At 43.1% G+C, this 15,881-nt stretch overlaps 1 protein-coding gene across 1 annotated transcript in view; it reads right to left on the bottom strand.

Annotated features, from left to right (window-relative positions):
- MYO7B (myosin VIIB) overlaps positions 1-15,377 on the bottom strand; it is a 46,734-nt gene extending 31,357 nt beyond the window's left edge. Inside the window, exons 1-15 of the mRNA XM_066326231.1 lie at positions 15,335-15,377; positions 13,930-14,043; positions 13,172-13,324; positions 11,776-11,960; positions 10,796-10,917; positions 9,984-10,126; positions 9,777-9,890; positions 7,977-8,130; positions 6,973-7,049; positions 6,546-6,665; positions 6,169-6,311; positions 4,585-4,795; positions 2,973-3,108; positions 2,586-2,746; positions 166-303 (exon numbers count right to left, since the gene is read on the bottom strand). Of these exons, the coding sequence (XP_066182328.1) occupies positions 166-303; positions 2,586-2,746; positions 2,973-3,108; positions 4,585-4,795; positions 6,169-6,311; positions 6,546-6,665; positions 6,973-7,049; positions 7,977-8,130; positions 9,777-9,890; positions 9,984-10,126; positions 10,796-10,917; positions 11,776-11,960; positions 13,172-13,324; positions 13,930-14,043; positions 15,335-15,352 (1,989 nt within the window). The 5' untranslated portion in view covers positions 15,353-15,377. The remainder of the gene's footprint in view (positions 1-165; positions 304-2,585; positions 2,747-2,972; positions 3,109-4,584; positions 4,796-6,168; positions 6,312-6,545; positions 6,666-6,972; positions 7,050-7,976; positions 8,131-9,776; positions 9,891-9,983; positions 10,127-10,795; positions 10,918-11,775; positions 11,961-13,171; positions 13,325-13,929; positions 14,044-15,334) is intronic.
- Positions 15,378-15,881: the final 504 nt, after the last annotated feature.

Below are 15,881 nucleotides of genomic sequence, written 5' to 3'. Positions count from 1 at the left end.
ATTACAATGCTGTATCCTCCTACTATGTTTATTTCAGGAATACCCTGTACTCCAGCTCTCCTTGGATGCAGCCAAGTACAGCTATAAGATGTTAGACAGCAACTAAGAGCTTTTTCTCATTACAAACTTAACCAAGGGCAAGACTTCGTATTGTTAGAACATTACCAGTGGTTTCTTGTAGTCATTCGGTTTGATGCAGCGGATGAAGTATGGCTGGCACTGCTCAAGGATTTTCATTAGTTTTTCCAGGGATTGCTTGAACTGTCCTCCCAGTGTTGAGAGCCGCTTGGCGGTATCCATGCCCTGGGAAGAGAAAGCACATGCTGCCTGCAACATCATTCACTCTCAGAGGCCAGTTAATAAACTTTCTATTTTTATACAATGTAACAGTATCAGACAACTACCAGGAAAAAAAGTATTTACCTACGGGGGAGCGACATTGATCATCTGCACCTTATTAATTTGCATTTATTCTTGTAAAGAAACCCCCCACTAAGTGCTTTCACCTGCTTGGGCACTAAGTTCTAGCAGTAGGGGTGGCTGTGGTAGAATTCCACCCACAGGAGCCCACATGCACCTGTCTCTTCCAACCAAGGCTGTGTTTAGTGCTGGGCCTGGGTGCCAAGCTGTGCTTTCTGGGAGTGTGCCTGAAAGCTTGGTGAGAAACAGCCACTCCCAAAGCAGGAATAAACTCCAGGCCAGATGTTTTGCTGCCATCATAGCTAGGAATGCTAACAATCCAGAACAGCCCATTCCTTAGGGATTACGAGGGCTGATTACCTTGCTCATTAATACTACAGTAAGCAGTAAAAAGGTAAACTTTTACTGTAGTATAGTGTAACAGCACATTTCCACCTGTCTTTTTCGCACAAATCATCACATTAGGCCTAAGTTTCTACATCTCAGTATGGGCACATTAAATTACAGTGACAAGAGTACAGATTCCAAGGAACAAAAGGACTCCACTGTTTTTTTATGTACAGGCCATTAGCTGATCATTGCAGCACAACACAGTTGGCTGGTTTGTTAGTTTGTTTGTTTGGGGGGTTTAGTCCATTGTGGGGTTGTTGGAATTTTTTCAAAGTGAATAATTTAAAGTCCAGTGACTCTCCTCACTTCCATAATCTTTAGGATACCTCATCCTGCTGTTCTTATGTCAAAAGTGCCCTTTTGAATACTCAGATTTCCACCCTCTGCTTTAGCTACAGGGCAAGGCTGCCCTCCAGTGATCAATCATTTGTGTCTTTGGAAAAGAGCTCCTGGGAATGTCTCATTGCAGCACCGATGCATCTTAGGGCTAGCAAGCACCCGAAGTGGGTATAATAACAACTTGTACATATTTTAGCTGTAAGTGATTTTCACTCTCAGACCTTAGGGGTCTTTCTGCTATACTATCAGTGGGATTGCCACACAAGGCTGAAGCCCATGCCCTCATGATCAAACACACGCAACGTTGTTAAAGCTGAATTTTTGAGGTAATGGTGACTTTTTTGTTGTGGTGTGTCAGGAAAGGAACTCTGAGGCTTCAAGACAAAAAAGTGCTTTCTGGCACATCATTCATTATTCTTTCCTGTAGCCTGCTTCTTAGGATTCCCAATGGTGATCCTATTTATTTATTATATCCTATTTTATAGGATATTTAATAAATACCCTATTTATTTCTGTGCATTTTGACATGGGGTAGCCCACATTTGGTATTTCCTTTCTTGACATGCTGCTGTACTGCTTTTTTCAATAACACAGCCTTATTTATAGGGACAAGACTCATTAGAGCATTAAAGCAATGTAAATACACCTGATATTTAATCTGGAGGTATTCACAGCATTTAAGAGATGCTAAGCCAGTTATCTGTTACTGCTTATACCACTTCTGACATTCTTTGCCCCCAGGATGTTTACCTGTCCGTGGCCAGGTGTTCTGGACAGCAGAAAGCCACACTGGGACAAAGACAGAGGAAGAAAGGACAAGATCAGAAAACCATGCCAGGAGAATAGACAGGTAACAGGTAAGAGAGCAAGCTGATTGTTCTGTATCCTGACAGGAAAACTCAAAGATGTGAACAAGCAAAAGCAAAAGTACCTTCACATAGTGGCGACACTACATAGCTAAATGTTCAGAAATCAAAGTATGTGGAAGTTGGAGCATGACAGAGAACTTGAGCCGTGCCCCACACTTTTTTCTAGGCCATTGCACTTCACACCCTTGTTTTTACTAGGCACAGACCCAGCAGGCACAGTGGAGTCTGTGATAATGACCCACTGTGAACTGTGTCACAGTGATGTCCAGTTGATGATAACACATGGGGAGGCATCATGACTCACGGTTCTGAAACAACCTGCAGGCGTGGCTACACAGATGTCCAGGGATGCAGACCTGGGAGAGACAGGGCTGACACTGCACTTCTTTACAGCATGAACACCAAACTCTGACTTTTCTTGCAGCCCCCTTGGCAGAAACAATTTGAATGAAAGAGATAGGGACTTGCAGAGACAGCGCAAAAGAAAGAGGAGATCAAGAAGAGCCAGATCTTTATGGAAGGCAGGAGAAATGAGTTGTTTCTGCAAGACAGTGCCAGTAAGCCAACCTTGTAGACCTGGTCAGATCCAAGATGCCGAATGGTTCCACGTCCCAGACTAGGTGGGGTTGTTTCCACCTGGAAAATCTCTCTCAGGAATCTGTTTTTGGAGGAATGGACCACTTGCATTACATTAGCACTCAGTGTGTCACGATTTTTCTCCAGGAAATCTATAGGATGGAAACAGAATTAGCCTGTCACCTCTGCAGCCTGTTGGCTCTAGCACCACTCTGCCTACTTAAAATCCACTTAATTTACAGTAACTTGCAGATTGGTTTAGAGTAATCCTTCTGACCTCCTGATCAACTTCAGATCAACACTACCCTGCAGAGCCTCATATCCAGGGCAGGTCATGCCCTTCCCTTCACCCTCTGTATCCAGCAGAGATAGGCTCACCTTTTGATTCGTAAAAGACAACCCCAGCAAAGTGGTTGATGCCAAACTTGGTATCATGAACATTCTTAGGTGGGATGTAAACTTTACTTTTACCATGGAGGGAATTGATTTTGATAAGCATAGTGGCATCTGTGCCCTAGAAATAAATATAGGTAAAAAAGGATGGTTAAGCAGATTTTAAGCATATTGTCCCCAGCACTGGCCTGTGCTCAGTAAACAAACAGAAATGGTGCTTAGAGATAACAAAAGCTCGAATTCTGCCCTTATGTGTGTAGTAGATCTGAAGAAAGGTAGTACCAAAAGCATCTCCCCTTTTACACAGACCTCTGGCTCAGGCATCATGACAGGACACACCATCAAGAACAGAGCCTGGTGTTCTAGGGCTGTACACAAGTCCCCATAACATTACTAACATCCCCAGGCTGAGAATTTAGCAGATCTTTGGACCTCACAAGCAAAGCCCCCCCAACAACCTTCTCATGCCCTCCTACCCAGGAAGCTGTAAGGGATGCCTCCTCCTTCTCCTGGGCAGGCACAGTTCTTCTTGCACTCCCCAGTCAGCATGCCCAGACCATGAGTCTCAGGGGCTAGGCAGTCAGCTGGGTGCTTCTCTTCAAGGGGTGCCATCATGATGCCATCCCCTCGTGGGCCATGTGAGCTCTGTGCACTGGCCTGCGCCCAGGCCAGTGGGGGCTGTGCTCTCAGAAGTCACGTGCTCTGGGAATCATGGAAAATGTGTTTTCTTGATGGTGTGGAACCACCCTCTTCTTAGGGAAGAAAGGGGAAAGCTGTCTGCTTGTACCTGATCCTTTCAAAGTTACCTGAAGGACTATAAATGAGCTGAGGCAGGGGCTTGCTTTTCTGCACACCCTCCATTGTCATCTGATTCCTGCACCAACACTCCAGTTTAGCCTCATCATGCTCTGCAGACTATGAAAATGCTCTACAGGGATGTCTGACATCAGATGCTACTTTCATCTCTGATCTTCTGTTTGAGATGACTGGCCTTTGCAGAATAACATTCCACAGAATCACAGAATCATGGCAGACAACAGCCACAGGCTTTCTCTCATACACTAAGCAAGTCACCTTGTCATAGAAGGAGATCCCAAGCAGGGCCCTTGCCCTAATCAACTTATTCTGTACCTGCTCTGTGATGGTGCTCAAAATTATCTGTTTATGACCTTCCAGGCACCAAGGTTAGCTGCCAGGCTTGTAGATCCCCTTCAGTTCCTTACAATGGTGACATTGCTCAATTATGTCTGTCAGCAAGGGGAAAGAAGAGCAAGCTGCAGCCCAGACCAACAGCAGAACAATACTCAAACAATAAATTATTTCAAAGATTTCCTAAGAAGCTCTTGTAAAATGATCCAGACTCCTTCCTTCTCTGTCTGGAACAGCTGTAAGAGTTTCTACAGCAAGGCACCAGGAAGAGCACACTCTAGGAGAAAGTGAAGCAGTGAGCTAATTTGAAAGAAGCATCTATGGGGAGAAGATATTGCCTCTCTTAATGTATCTGGAAACCAGTTCTGCACTTTTGTGTGTCTAAACCCAAGTGTTACCTGTGAGCTGTGTGCAAAGCCAGGCATTACAAGTAAAACCAGAAATTTACCTTTGGGAACCTGCTCTCTTCATCAATGAGGGAGATGATATTCATAGGCTTGAGTGCAATGACTTCCAGAGTCTGGTGGTTATCAGTGAAGTCAATGTTGTTCCAGTCAATGTGCTCTGCAAGGTATTCCTCTTGCTCCAGCTTGAAGACATGGTGCACAAAGAATTGCTGAAGGTGCTCATTCGCAATGTTAATGCACAGCTGCTCAAAGCTGGGGAAGAACAAGATGAAAGCCCATGGTCATCTTTGGCCAGTGCTGCACTGCTCTCTGCTATTTGTTTAGCCTCTGCATTAAATGCAAATCCAGATACACCGCTGCCATATTCCACAGTGCTGGTGACTGCCATCACTGCATGTTGCCAATCTTAGCAATACAAGGGAGGCATTTTCTGTGGTGGCAAAGACCAGCAGCAATGAGCCAGTTGATGACTGAATGTTGCTGAGTGGGCAAGAAAAGATCTTTCATGTGTTTCAAGAAACTCCAGAGATAGAAGGGAATATGTAACTGAAAATTGCTTCACTTAAGAGCATGTGACATGTTTCTGCTTGCACTGGCACTACCACTTCTTTTGTTATTTGCCCTATAATGCTGCACCTGAGTATCATTCCCTCATACTTGTCATGGCACACTGTGGGTGCCTCTGGGGTGCTCACCACAGTGAGGACCCATGGGGACTGCAGATCTTGGGAACAGCACAAAATAACAGGAGAGAACACAAAACACAGAAGACAGACTGTAGAGATCCTAGATTCTGTTCCAAAAGTCACTGAGGAATATTATCTGGCTGAGGCAAGAGGCATCACCTGAAATGAATTGCAAAAGATTGCAGAGTATGTGCTGCTGGTTTGTGGACAACTGATGGCACCTGACAACTGAGAGAGCTGCTGCCCCCCACAAAGAGAAGGGCAAACAGAAATGCTGCTTTGGGAATGGAAGCACCAGTGGAAGAGACAGCAGTGACATGCAGTGACACAATGGTGTGCTGACCAGGGACTTTGCTGACCTGCCTTTAGGAGTAGAGAAATGAAGCAGTCAAACAAAACAAAACAAACAAACAAACAAACAAATGAAACCACCCCAACAACAAAAAACAAACAAAACAAACAAAACCAAACAAAAATTATGGGAGAACACCGAGAAAGATGTAAGCATGAGCTGAAATGGGAAACACAACACAGTCTCCTTTGTACTACATGCCAAATATATCCCAAGAGATATTGTAAAATGCTAGGAAACACGAAAGTTTGGTACAGAGACACAGGGATATACTACATCCTCACATAGTGGCTGTCTGCCATAGTAGCTCCATAGCCATTCCCCCACAGAAAATTCCTCAGGTTTGGGAATAGATGTGCAATGGCTGCACTAAAATGAAGGCTGAGGAAGGAGGCAGAAATATGATCAGGACTGAAGAAAAATGGAATCTGCATGATCATAATTGGGAAAAGCCAGTAATGGAATTTTCATAATTTTTCTGAGAATCAGGATAACGATGAAAGAGCACGTGTCTCTGTTTTTTCATTCTTTCCCTTTACATCAGCTGCTTTTCGGCTTACTATTGCATTGCAGCTGGAGTTTCCTACCTGTTGTTGCTAAAGTTTTCAAACCCAAAAATGTCCAGCAGTCCAATGGATTGATGTCTGTCTTTAGGCTTCTGAGAAGTTGGGTTAAAAATGGCTGAGTTTATTTTGTTCACAATCCACAAGAAAATCCGTCCATATATACCCTGAGAAAAAAAAACAAAACAAACAAACAAAAAAAACAGGAATTACAGCCCATCATTAGAGACTTTGGATGTAACTTACTGCTTGCTATTGTGCTGTCAAAGCTATGCCTGAAAACTGCAAGGGCCTGGAGCCCTCTGGGTCAATGTTTACCATATAAGACTCCTCAGCCAGGAAGAAAGACAGCTCTAAAAGCATCTCCAGTCTTTAAACAGGGGATCTGTGAGCACCAGTACCTTCACAAAGGCATCCCTCCCGTTGGCAGCTTGAACAATATTCAGAGGCCTGGACACACTTTCTCCTCGGACAATGATGGAGAGGTTTGTGAGGCTGTTCTGGAGTTCAGTAGAGTCCACCTGGAGAAACAGCCATGGTGATCTGATCATTCCAGGTGGATAAAGAAGATCCAGGAAAGTTTGTACCAGGAGGAGGGCTATGATAAGCTGCTTGTCTAGCAGCATCCACTGGCAATTTGCTGTCCTATTTAAAGGTCCCCCAGCTTGGAGAGACATTTGCAACAGCATGACTGGAGTGTCAGCAGGACAGAGGGGACACTCCTGTTGAATGTCCATTCCTACATAAACTCCAGGGACATGCTCCGCCAGTGTGCTCATGGAACAAGGGAGAAGGAAGAACCAGCAGGAGAAGATGAAAGTCCATTACCTCAAGCAGTTTGGTGGCAATGGAGAAGTGTGGTGAGTCTATCACATCAGAGCAGTCCAGGTTGTCGTACACAGCCGCTGCAAGGAAGAAACAGCCAGTCTCAGGGAGAGCCATCACTGTTAATGCAGCTGTATTTCTGTGCCCATAGCGCTGGGAATGTGGCAAGGTACTCAGTTCTCATTTGAAACTGACAGGTTTGGTGATTTTACCAAGGAGGGTCCTGATTTCACCTGGATCCTGGGATCTACAGGGCTCTTTCATGTATAGAACACCAGGCTAAACAGCAGCCAAACTAACAAGGTTATTCATTTAAATAGTAACTACTGGGGATCTGGGGAAGTGATATCTGACTCCAAAAAATGTGTTTCTGGAAATATTTTTCCTGTGTATCTGGCTTGTGGGAAATTTAGACAACGAAGAGGAATAAAAGAAATCCCTAATTTTGGTAGTCAGCATTAATCCAAAGAATACAGTTGGCACCTCTGTATCGGGCGCACTGTGTCACAAAGCAAGGAATTCTTTCCTAAAATGTGAAAGCTTCTGGCATATGCTGGTGGGTCACGCTGTCACTCTGTGCCTGTCCATACCAGAAGTGCATCTATGAGGTAACTGTTCAGCAGACTTAAGCAGGAGGATGACTGCTATTATCTCCAGGGCAAAGATCACTCCTGTGTCCTCTGGCCTGTGCAGAACAACAATCAGCAAATGTATCATGGCATTATACTCTGTTGTTGCAGTTTGTGTGATAAGGGCCTATTTATAACCATGGAGACCTGGGAGTGTGACAAAATAATAATAAGACGCTGTTTTTCAAAACACATGGCAGTGGAGTCACAAATCAGAATTTCATGATGCTTATCTGTCTGCCCTTCCAACTGTTCACTTGTTGATATAGGTCAAAGCAGCACAACCTAATCTGTGCAGGTGGAAGCAGGAAGCACCCAAGGGAAGCACCTTTACCATCGAGTCTGAGGAAAGGTAAGCACAGGCACTACTGAATTTACCTTGGAACTCTACATTCCCTAGGTGCAGGATTGCAGCCAGCAGCTTGCTGATGTCCCAGTGCTCAGAGTCTGAGAACATGAGGATCTTCATAGCCGAGCGGATGTGGGCATAGTCCTTGGCGTCATTCCGGCTGTCGCAGGACATGCAGTTACCCTGCAAGCACCACACCAACAGGTAAGCAAAATCCTCCTGCTACCCAGACAAGGAAGAAAGCACGTGCAGACAAGCCTTGGTACACAGGGTGGCTACCCTGTGAGTCCACAAGGATGCAAGGTAAAAACCTAGTTAAACATTCTATATCCTTTTCCCATGATTGTATCTTCCTTCATCTTTAGTCTCAGAAAGAATTCAATAAGGGAGGGATTGATAATGCATTTCTCCAGGGCTAGATGGAATACTGGGGAAGCCAAAAGGGAAAGCTGATGGGAAGGCTGCTCTGGAGCACAGAAAGACAGGAAGCTTTGACAAGGTTACCTATATTTACAAGGCCATGCCTGTTTCTTTGGTTTCCTCTCTCTGCCTTGGCAATGGAAAATTAAGAGCCCTCATCCCAAACCAAAGCAAGTCAGGTTGGATAAGTACTAGAAGGCAGATCTCAAAATAAAAATATTAGGTCCTAGTGGAAGGCAAATGGAAGCATCCAAGGCAGCATCAGAAGAGCCTTCATCAAAGCCTGCACAGTAGGTCCTAGGATGCTGCTCCTGATAGAAACTATTTTCAGCCATAATAGAAATGGGGAAATGCCTTTTTTACCCTTGCCATTTCTGACAATATAGTGTGATGATTACAAAAATTAAATATTCCTAGACATTTCAGTTTACAACATGTAAACATGCCAGCTTGTACCAACAGCTGACTGTAACAAAATTATGGATAAGTTCTCTTTCAATCCAATCCTCGTATTTCAGTATCACATTGCCCTACTGCTGACCCAGGGGCCTTTTTATGGAATGGCCAGTGGGTTAATTGTACCAATTGCACTCATCAGCTTTGCTGCAAGATCACTGCACTGTTTTGAAAACATTGCATTTGAAAAAATCTCCACAACTTTAATGGTTTTGCTTTTGAGACTCCAGAAACAGACTTGTTTTTATTTCATTCATTCCTAGAAATTACATGCCCAGCTCCAGCTAATTTCAGTAGAGTCAGGACTTAAACACATTCTTTCCACAGCTGTAGAACAACCTAAATCTTACCAGCTGATGTATTTAATACAAGGTATATACACAGGCTAAAGGATAGGATTTTCATCATGGCTTTGATGTCCTAAACCACTCAACTGGCTGTTTTCAGAAACCTCACCTATGAAGATCCCACTTCCGCCACAATGGCTTAACCCAGACATGGTCATTAGCACCAATCATGGGAGGTTACACTGAATGCCAGCTGCCTGCATTATTTATATAAGACTTATTATAAGGATTAGGATTCTTGTTCATTTTTCTCTAAGGCACACATATGTGATTATCGTTCTCCCTGGCATGAGATCCTTTGCATTCCTTTGAAATCTGAGTGTCTGGGAAAGTGGGGGATATTGTCCACATTCTGTTTTAAGATATCCTTTATGTTTCTTAAGTCTAACAGAAAGCTTTGACCTGCCAGAAGCTGCTTCCCACTGGTGGACAATACAGGAAGTGTCTGAAACTGATGCTCACAGCACTTTTGGTGTTACTGCTTCTGGTATTCTAAGGGAAGGACTATTCATATTTGGTAACTATCATCTGCAGTTCAAATGATTGTAATTGCTTGCTGGAAGAAGCAAATGGCAGAGGGATAATGAAGAATAAAGAGATTATTACCATAGTGAGATAGGTGTACTCAGAAGCAGTGCTCAGATTCAGCATCTTTTTCTGCTCTGTATTCATCCCCATTAGCATGCAGTAGAAGATGTGATAGTTCCTCTCCTCTGGAGCCTAAAAATAAAAGAAATAGGCCAATGGACAGCATTGTCAGGATAAGCCTCTAACACAAGAACAGGCAGAATGTTCACCTGCCAGTGCCCTCACCTGCCGGCAAACCCGGGACTTCTCCAGGAGAAACTGTTCTATCCGGGCTCCTTCTATCACACCATTTTGGTTGAAGTGAATATCAATGTATTTCCCAAAGCGGCTTGAATTGTCATTTCGAATTGTCTTGGCATTTCCAAAAGCTGATGGGCAAGGGACAGAGACAGTATCTGTATTATTGCAGTTCATTAATATCAAGCCGATTTTTTCCCCTTCTACTTTGCTGCTAGTATTTTACATCTGTTCCAAATGCTAGTGCTGAGAATGTCTTGTCTCAGTCTGCCTCCTGAAGAGAGGGCAGGCATACTGTGCATCCAGATAATTGGGTTCTAAAGGACATATTCAAATCATCCCAATGTGGTCTATATCTGGCCAGCCGGGGGATCTAGGCAAGTCTGAAAACCTCCAGAAGGATTTACTGGGAAAACGTTGATTCCTGTACAAAGAAAGATGGGTGTCTCAGGGAGCTCCCCTACAGATACATCTATGCTTGGCTGGTCACTCTGTCACTGTCTAGGGCAAACGCCAAACCAGGGGGCTTTGCCTTGGGCTCTGCAGTCCCAAGGGCTCTTGTGCTCCTGGCAGTTCCAGGGTATATACTACAGTGGTACCTTCTCCTACAGTGTGAGAGCAAAGCTGCTGTGGACTGCATGGGAACATGGCAGAAAAGTATAGAGAACATCTGCAGAGCATCACCAGTGTTTCAGGAGGGGTTACCAGTTAAGCAGATACAATGGTTCAAGGATCTGTTTCTGATTTTTTTAATCCTGAGATAAATGTGGTAAATCAGCCATGTTTCCTAAGTAACCCACCTTCCAGAATGGGGTTGGCCTCTAGGATTTGCTGCTCTATCCAGGAATGCTGGCCACTGACAGCTGCCAAAAACTGTAGTATTAGCTTTGTACTTTCAGTTTTACCAGCTCCAGACTCTCCACTGCAGTAAGAAAAAAAGATCATTACAGGCTTTTTTTTTTTTTTTTTTTTTTTTTTTTTTTTTTTTTTTTGGTAACATGGCAGACCAAGTTTAAAAAAAAAAAAAAAAAAAAAAACAACACTCCTAGGTTTACCCTGTGAATGGCAGATCAGACATCAGACTGTCTTTCATAGAGGGCTGGAAAATTCAAGTCTTTCATCATCTTATCTGCTTAAATTTAAGTTGTTTTTCAGACTTAGGCTGAGAACTAAATTCTCTGACCGATTAAATACAAGCAAACCATGGAAGATATTCTGTACCTGTGTTAAATTAAATGACTACTTGCTTTTCTTCTTTATTGCATTACCAGATTGATAAGGCTAGTGTTAGCACATCAACTGAGTTGACTCAGATACTATTACAATGAGACTATCTGGCTCATCACGCTGATGACAAACAGAAAACTGATTCTTTATAGGATGAAGAAAGCTTCCATCCATCTTTGGGTTAGCAGAGGTTATTTCTCTTGAGGAAATGTCTAGTCTCAGAAACTACATGTAACATAAATATCTTGTCTCCAAGGTAAAAGATAGCCATATATCATACACGCTCATGTTTCTGTATGTAGTGACCAGGTGCAGAATGTACAAGCACATTCAAAGATTCTGGGAGAAAATAATGGACTTCAGAAATCCTTTGTTTATGGTTTAACTTTTGCAGCCCTGACTGAAAATAAAGGAGCAGGGAAGAAAATACTTCCTTTCTGTTGTCTCTAGCTTTATCTGTGCCCTTCCATTTGGAAGGTCTCCTGTGTCCACAAGGTGCCCCAAACAATGCCAGTCTTGGTTTCTGCTGTTTGTCCTCTCCAAGTCCATTCACCTGATCACACAGCACTGGTCTCTCTTATTTCTCTTCATATTGAAGTAGCAGTTGTCTGCAATGGCAAAGACATGAGGTGGAAGCTCTCCAATCCTCTTGTTATAGTACAGTCTGATCTGATCCACTGTGTAGAGGGGCAGCAGCTGGTATGGATTCACTGCTACAAGGATTGATCCTGTGTAAGTCTGGAAAACAGTTGTGAGCATTATTGCTACAGTAAACCTGCAAATAAGAATACAACCAAAGCCACTTTCAGTATAAATCTAAACAGAGGCAGAAGGGAAACTTTTGAGATGATAGCAGCACTTGGGTGGGGCTGAGAGCCCAGTTCCTCACTATCAGCTGCTGTTAAACATCCCAGGATAAAGGAGGGTTTTGTCCAAGGAAGAATGCCAGGTGTAATCTCCTTGCCAAATGACAGCTCAGCTCTCTGTCTCAAGCTGAAGCACACAGAAGTCCAGTTTGACCGGGCACTTTGGTGTTGTTGTAAGGTGTTCTGCAGTGTTTTGTTAAGCTGCTTTTGTACTCTAGTGCAGATGTAGCTGAACTTTGCTAATGGGCCAAGTTATAGTTGTGCTATTCATACAGTCATTTAGACACATTTGTATACAGCACCACCAGTGAAATGAAGGAGGCTGTTGAAGGCTGTGGCAAGGCAATAATATTGTTTGAAAACTACATGAAACAACTGCAGGCTGCTAGAGTTTAATATAACAGGTCTATACACACACCTTGGTAGTTATAACTGTAGGATCTACAAAATCAATCCTTTTTTACACTAAGTATCATCACATCTATGTTGTAAGAGGCAGCTTCTCTCCAGTACTGTATATAATATTGGAGGCCAAACATGGAAAACCTGAATATTAATTATAATATTACAAATTGGAAACTAAGGGAAAAGGAAAATTGAAATGACAAATTTCCCAGTTACAGATAAAACTTGTAAAGGACAAAATATCCAGATTTATTAACTAGTCATCTTATTACATCAAAATCAAGTAAATGTTGCTTGGACTGGGGTACAATTGAAATCATGTCACTGCATACTAGTTAGGCTGATCCTCCAGGTAATAGCAGCAGTAAGCTGTAATGGGCTGGATTTAGTTCACTGTCAGTGGCTGGTAGTGATGATCGCTCTGGGAGAAAGTAAGTGGGGTCACTACCACTGTCAGCACTGCCACTGAGGGGCTGCTGGTACCTCTCTTCTTCAAAGACAAAGTACTCGAGCCAAGAAAGAGAAAAACTGTGTTTTGTCTCCTTGGCACCCTCAGTCATTAAAGAAATCAGAGGGCTCCATGTGTGAAAGGCTCACAGGCTGCTCAAATCACTTTTTAAATATAGAGGCCATTCCTAGTAGTGACCTGGCTGTTCTGGAAATGACCGTGGCACTCACATAGATTTTGTGCTCCTGATGTCGGATGAGGAGGTTGTGCACCATGCCAGCTTCATGGAGATCCCCAAGGCAGATCATGTCCTCTACCCCCTGGACAGAGGAAGGGTGCATCAGATGCACCATATGCATGTTCCGAGCCGTGATCCAGTGCTCCTGACACAGGCAAAGCACAGACTTTAACGTGTGATGCTGTGGCTCAGAGGCAAACAAAGGAGAGCTAGGTTAGACTAGAGTGAGCTTCAGCGTAATACATGCTCAAGCAAGCATCTTTTAACACAGGTGACTGGCCTACAGGAATGAACTGGTTTGCTGCTCCCCAGGACAAGATGGTTTAAAATACTGAATGAAGCCATTCAGGTGGGTTCTGAACAGCATCAATTTTTACACTGTTCAGAGTGCAACTCTGTCATCACAGGCAGAACATTGTATGAAGTAGGGATGAACTGATTTCAGTGGGATTATATTTCCACCTAAAACTTCACCAAATTTAGAGATTGGAGCCCATCAATTTCCTTTTCTTAACCATGTAGACATAACCTCTATCTTATGGAGCTCTGAACCTTCCTAGTGCTTGGACCTGGAGATGCCAGGTGACCACCCTATACTTGCCTAATTTCTAGTCTTTCAGTATATCCTACCCATATCAAAGTCAGACCACCTGGATACATGGAGCTTTGGTCTGAACCAATAGGACCTTCTTTTGTACTTTGTACTTTTACATTTTATGTTAATCTTTTACAGGTTATAGCATAGCCCACCTTGCCTTCATCATCCTCTAGCAAGATCCGTCCTGACTCAGATTCCTTCACAACTGCCCCAATAGGGACGTGAAATTCACTGTTTAGCTCAGTGTCCAGCCACACATGATCACCCTGGGGAGAAAAAAGCTACTGTCAAGCACAGTGACATATTTGATGTCATGCAGCTCACAAGCAAACACCTCTTGGTCTTCCTTTTTTAGTGATTTCATTTCTTCAGCAGTGTTTAACTGGGTACATTCTTACTGCTTCCAGGCAGTACATTTAGAGACCTCTGAATTCTACTCCCAGATCCACAGCTGATCTGGAGCATGACTTTAGACAAGTCATCAAACCCTGTTGTCTCACAAGAGGAAATGAGGCAACACTTTTTCCAAGGACAGCAATAATGCAGCTCCACTACCTCTCAGAAGCTGGCTAGGGGCACAGTGAATGCTGGGGAACTGGCTTGGCAGCCTCACATGAGCTATGATATTCTCTCAGAAGAGATTCTTGAGGAAATAGACTTTACCAGGAAAGATAAAAACAAACAAACAGATGTACATACTGGATGCCTGGAAATGTAGAAGCCTCTGTTGTGAGAAATTTTAAATACATACTTTTCCTGCTAGAGCTGAAAAGTGAGTGTATCCATGATCTCTCTTAGGAAAAAAACCAACCAACATTCTTTATCCAGCCCAATTCCTCTCTTCACATTTGTAGAGCCTTGTCAACATTTGGCACCTCTGCAGAGCAAACAAGAACCTGCTCTGCTGTCCCTTGAGAAAGGAATGAGCCATAGCTGCCCTTTCCTAGGAATGAGCAACATCTTGGTGTTGCCTGCACCAGTGTCCTGGTTATACTTCCCTACTCCAGGCCCTCAGGAACACCTTCTCTTGCTCCAGTCCCTAATACAAACAGACAGATGGAATAAAAACTGAACACAGTTGTAGATCAGTGGACTTTCTAGCTGTGTCTTGTCATATACAACTTTTGTTACACACCACAGCATTAATTGTTATAGTTTCAATGTTTTTACTGAAAAAAATTAATTCTTTTTCCTCTCAAAATACTTCATGGCTTACATTTAAAACCAAACAACCAATGTAAAGCATCCATAAACATTGCAAAAGATTATGAAGAATGTTACAGACTAATAGTTCTTATTTGTGTTGAATAAAACTCCAAAGGTAACTTGTGTAGCTTCAGTGCCACACCTTGTGACAGAGGTCACCTGCTCAACAAGAGCACAGCCTAGGGAGGCAGGGCAACTCTGCTTCCCTAGTCTAGGCTGAAATTGTTTTATACCTTGTTGGTACTGGGTTATTGCTACTTTTTTTTTTTTATTGAACCATGATGGTAAGGTAATTTTCTCCTATTTAGGCCTCAGGCTAATCACTCAATCAGAGCAAAAAGTGGGACTTACCTTTCTGAAAACCACCATTATGTTTCAGATCACTGTATACAACCTGCATGCCAAGAACATAATGTTAGGTCAGAAAAGGGCTTTGATGAGAACAGACAGTGGGGTTTCCTTGCAAAAAAATAAATCAAAATGTCTTAAAATAATTTTGTTAAAGAAGAAGAGATCATAGTAAGATACACCCAATGTAGAAACAATGACACCATCTACACAAAGCAAAGAACTTGCAGCACTGGGGTGGTGCTCTGAATTCTACCACGTAACCCTGGAGATGCTCTCAGCCCTCAAGATTTCACTGTGCACATTTTAATACCAAAAAATTCCTTCCATCAAGTGCTAGGCACAATTACTGTGAAGTCTGAACTTCAGGGTTGGCTTACTAATAAAAAGACCCACCAGTGCAATGTGACTTGATGCACAATAGAGTTATCTTTAGCTGGTCCATTGATCCAGCAGTTCAGTGGTTATCCCAGAGACACACGTTTAATTCATACTTTCTGAGCTGAGTTCTCTCAGACCCTCCATCTTGAACCCACCACCAAAAACAGAG

Source organism: Sylvia atricapilla, chromosome 10 (assembly GCF_009819655.1).
Source record: "Sylvia atricapilla isolate bSylAtr1 chromosome 10, bSylAtr1.pri, whole genome shotgun sequence".
Lineage (NCBI taxonomy): Eukaryota > Metazoa > Chordata > Aves > Passeriformes > Sylviidae > Sylvia > Sylvia atricapilla.
Note: the sequence above shows the minus strand (reverse complement) of the source record. Positions and strands in the feature narration are given on the sequence as shown.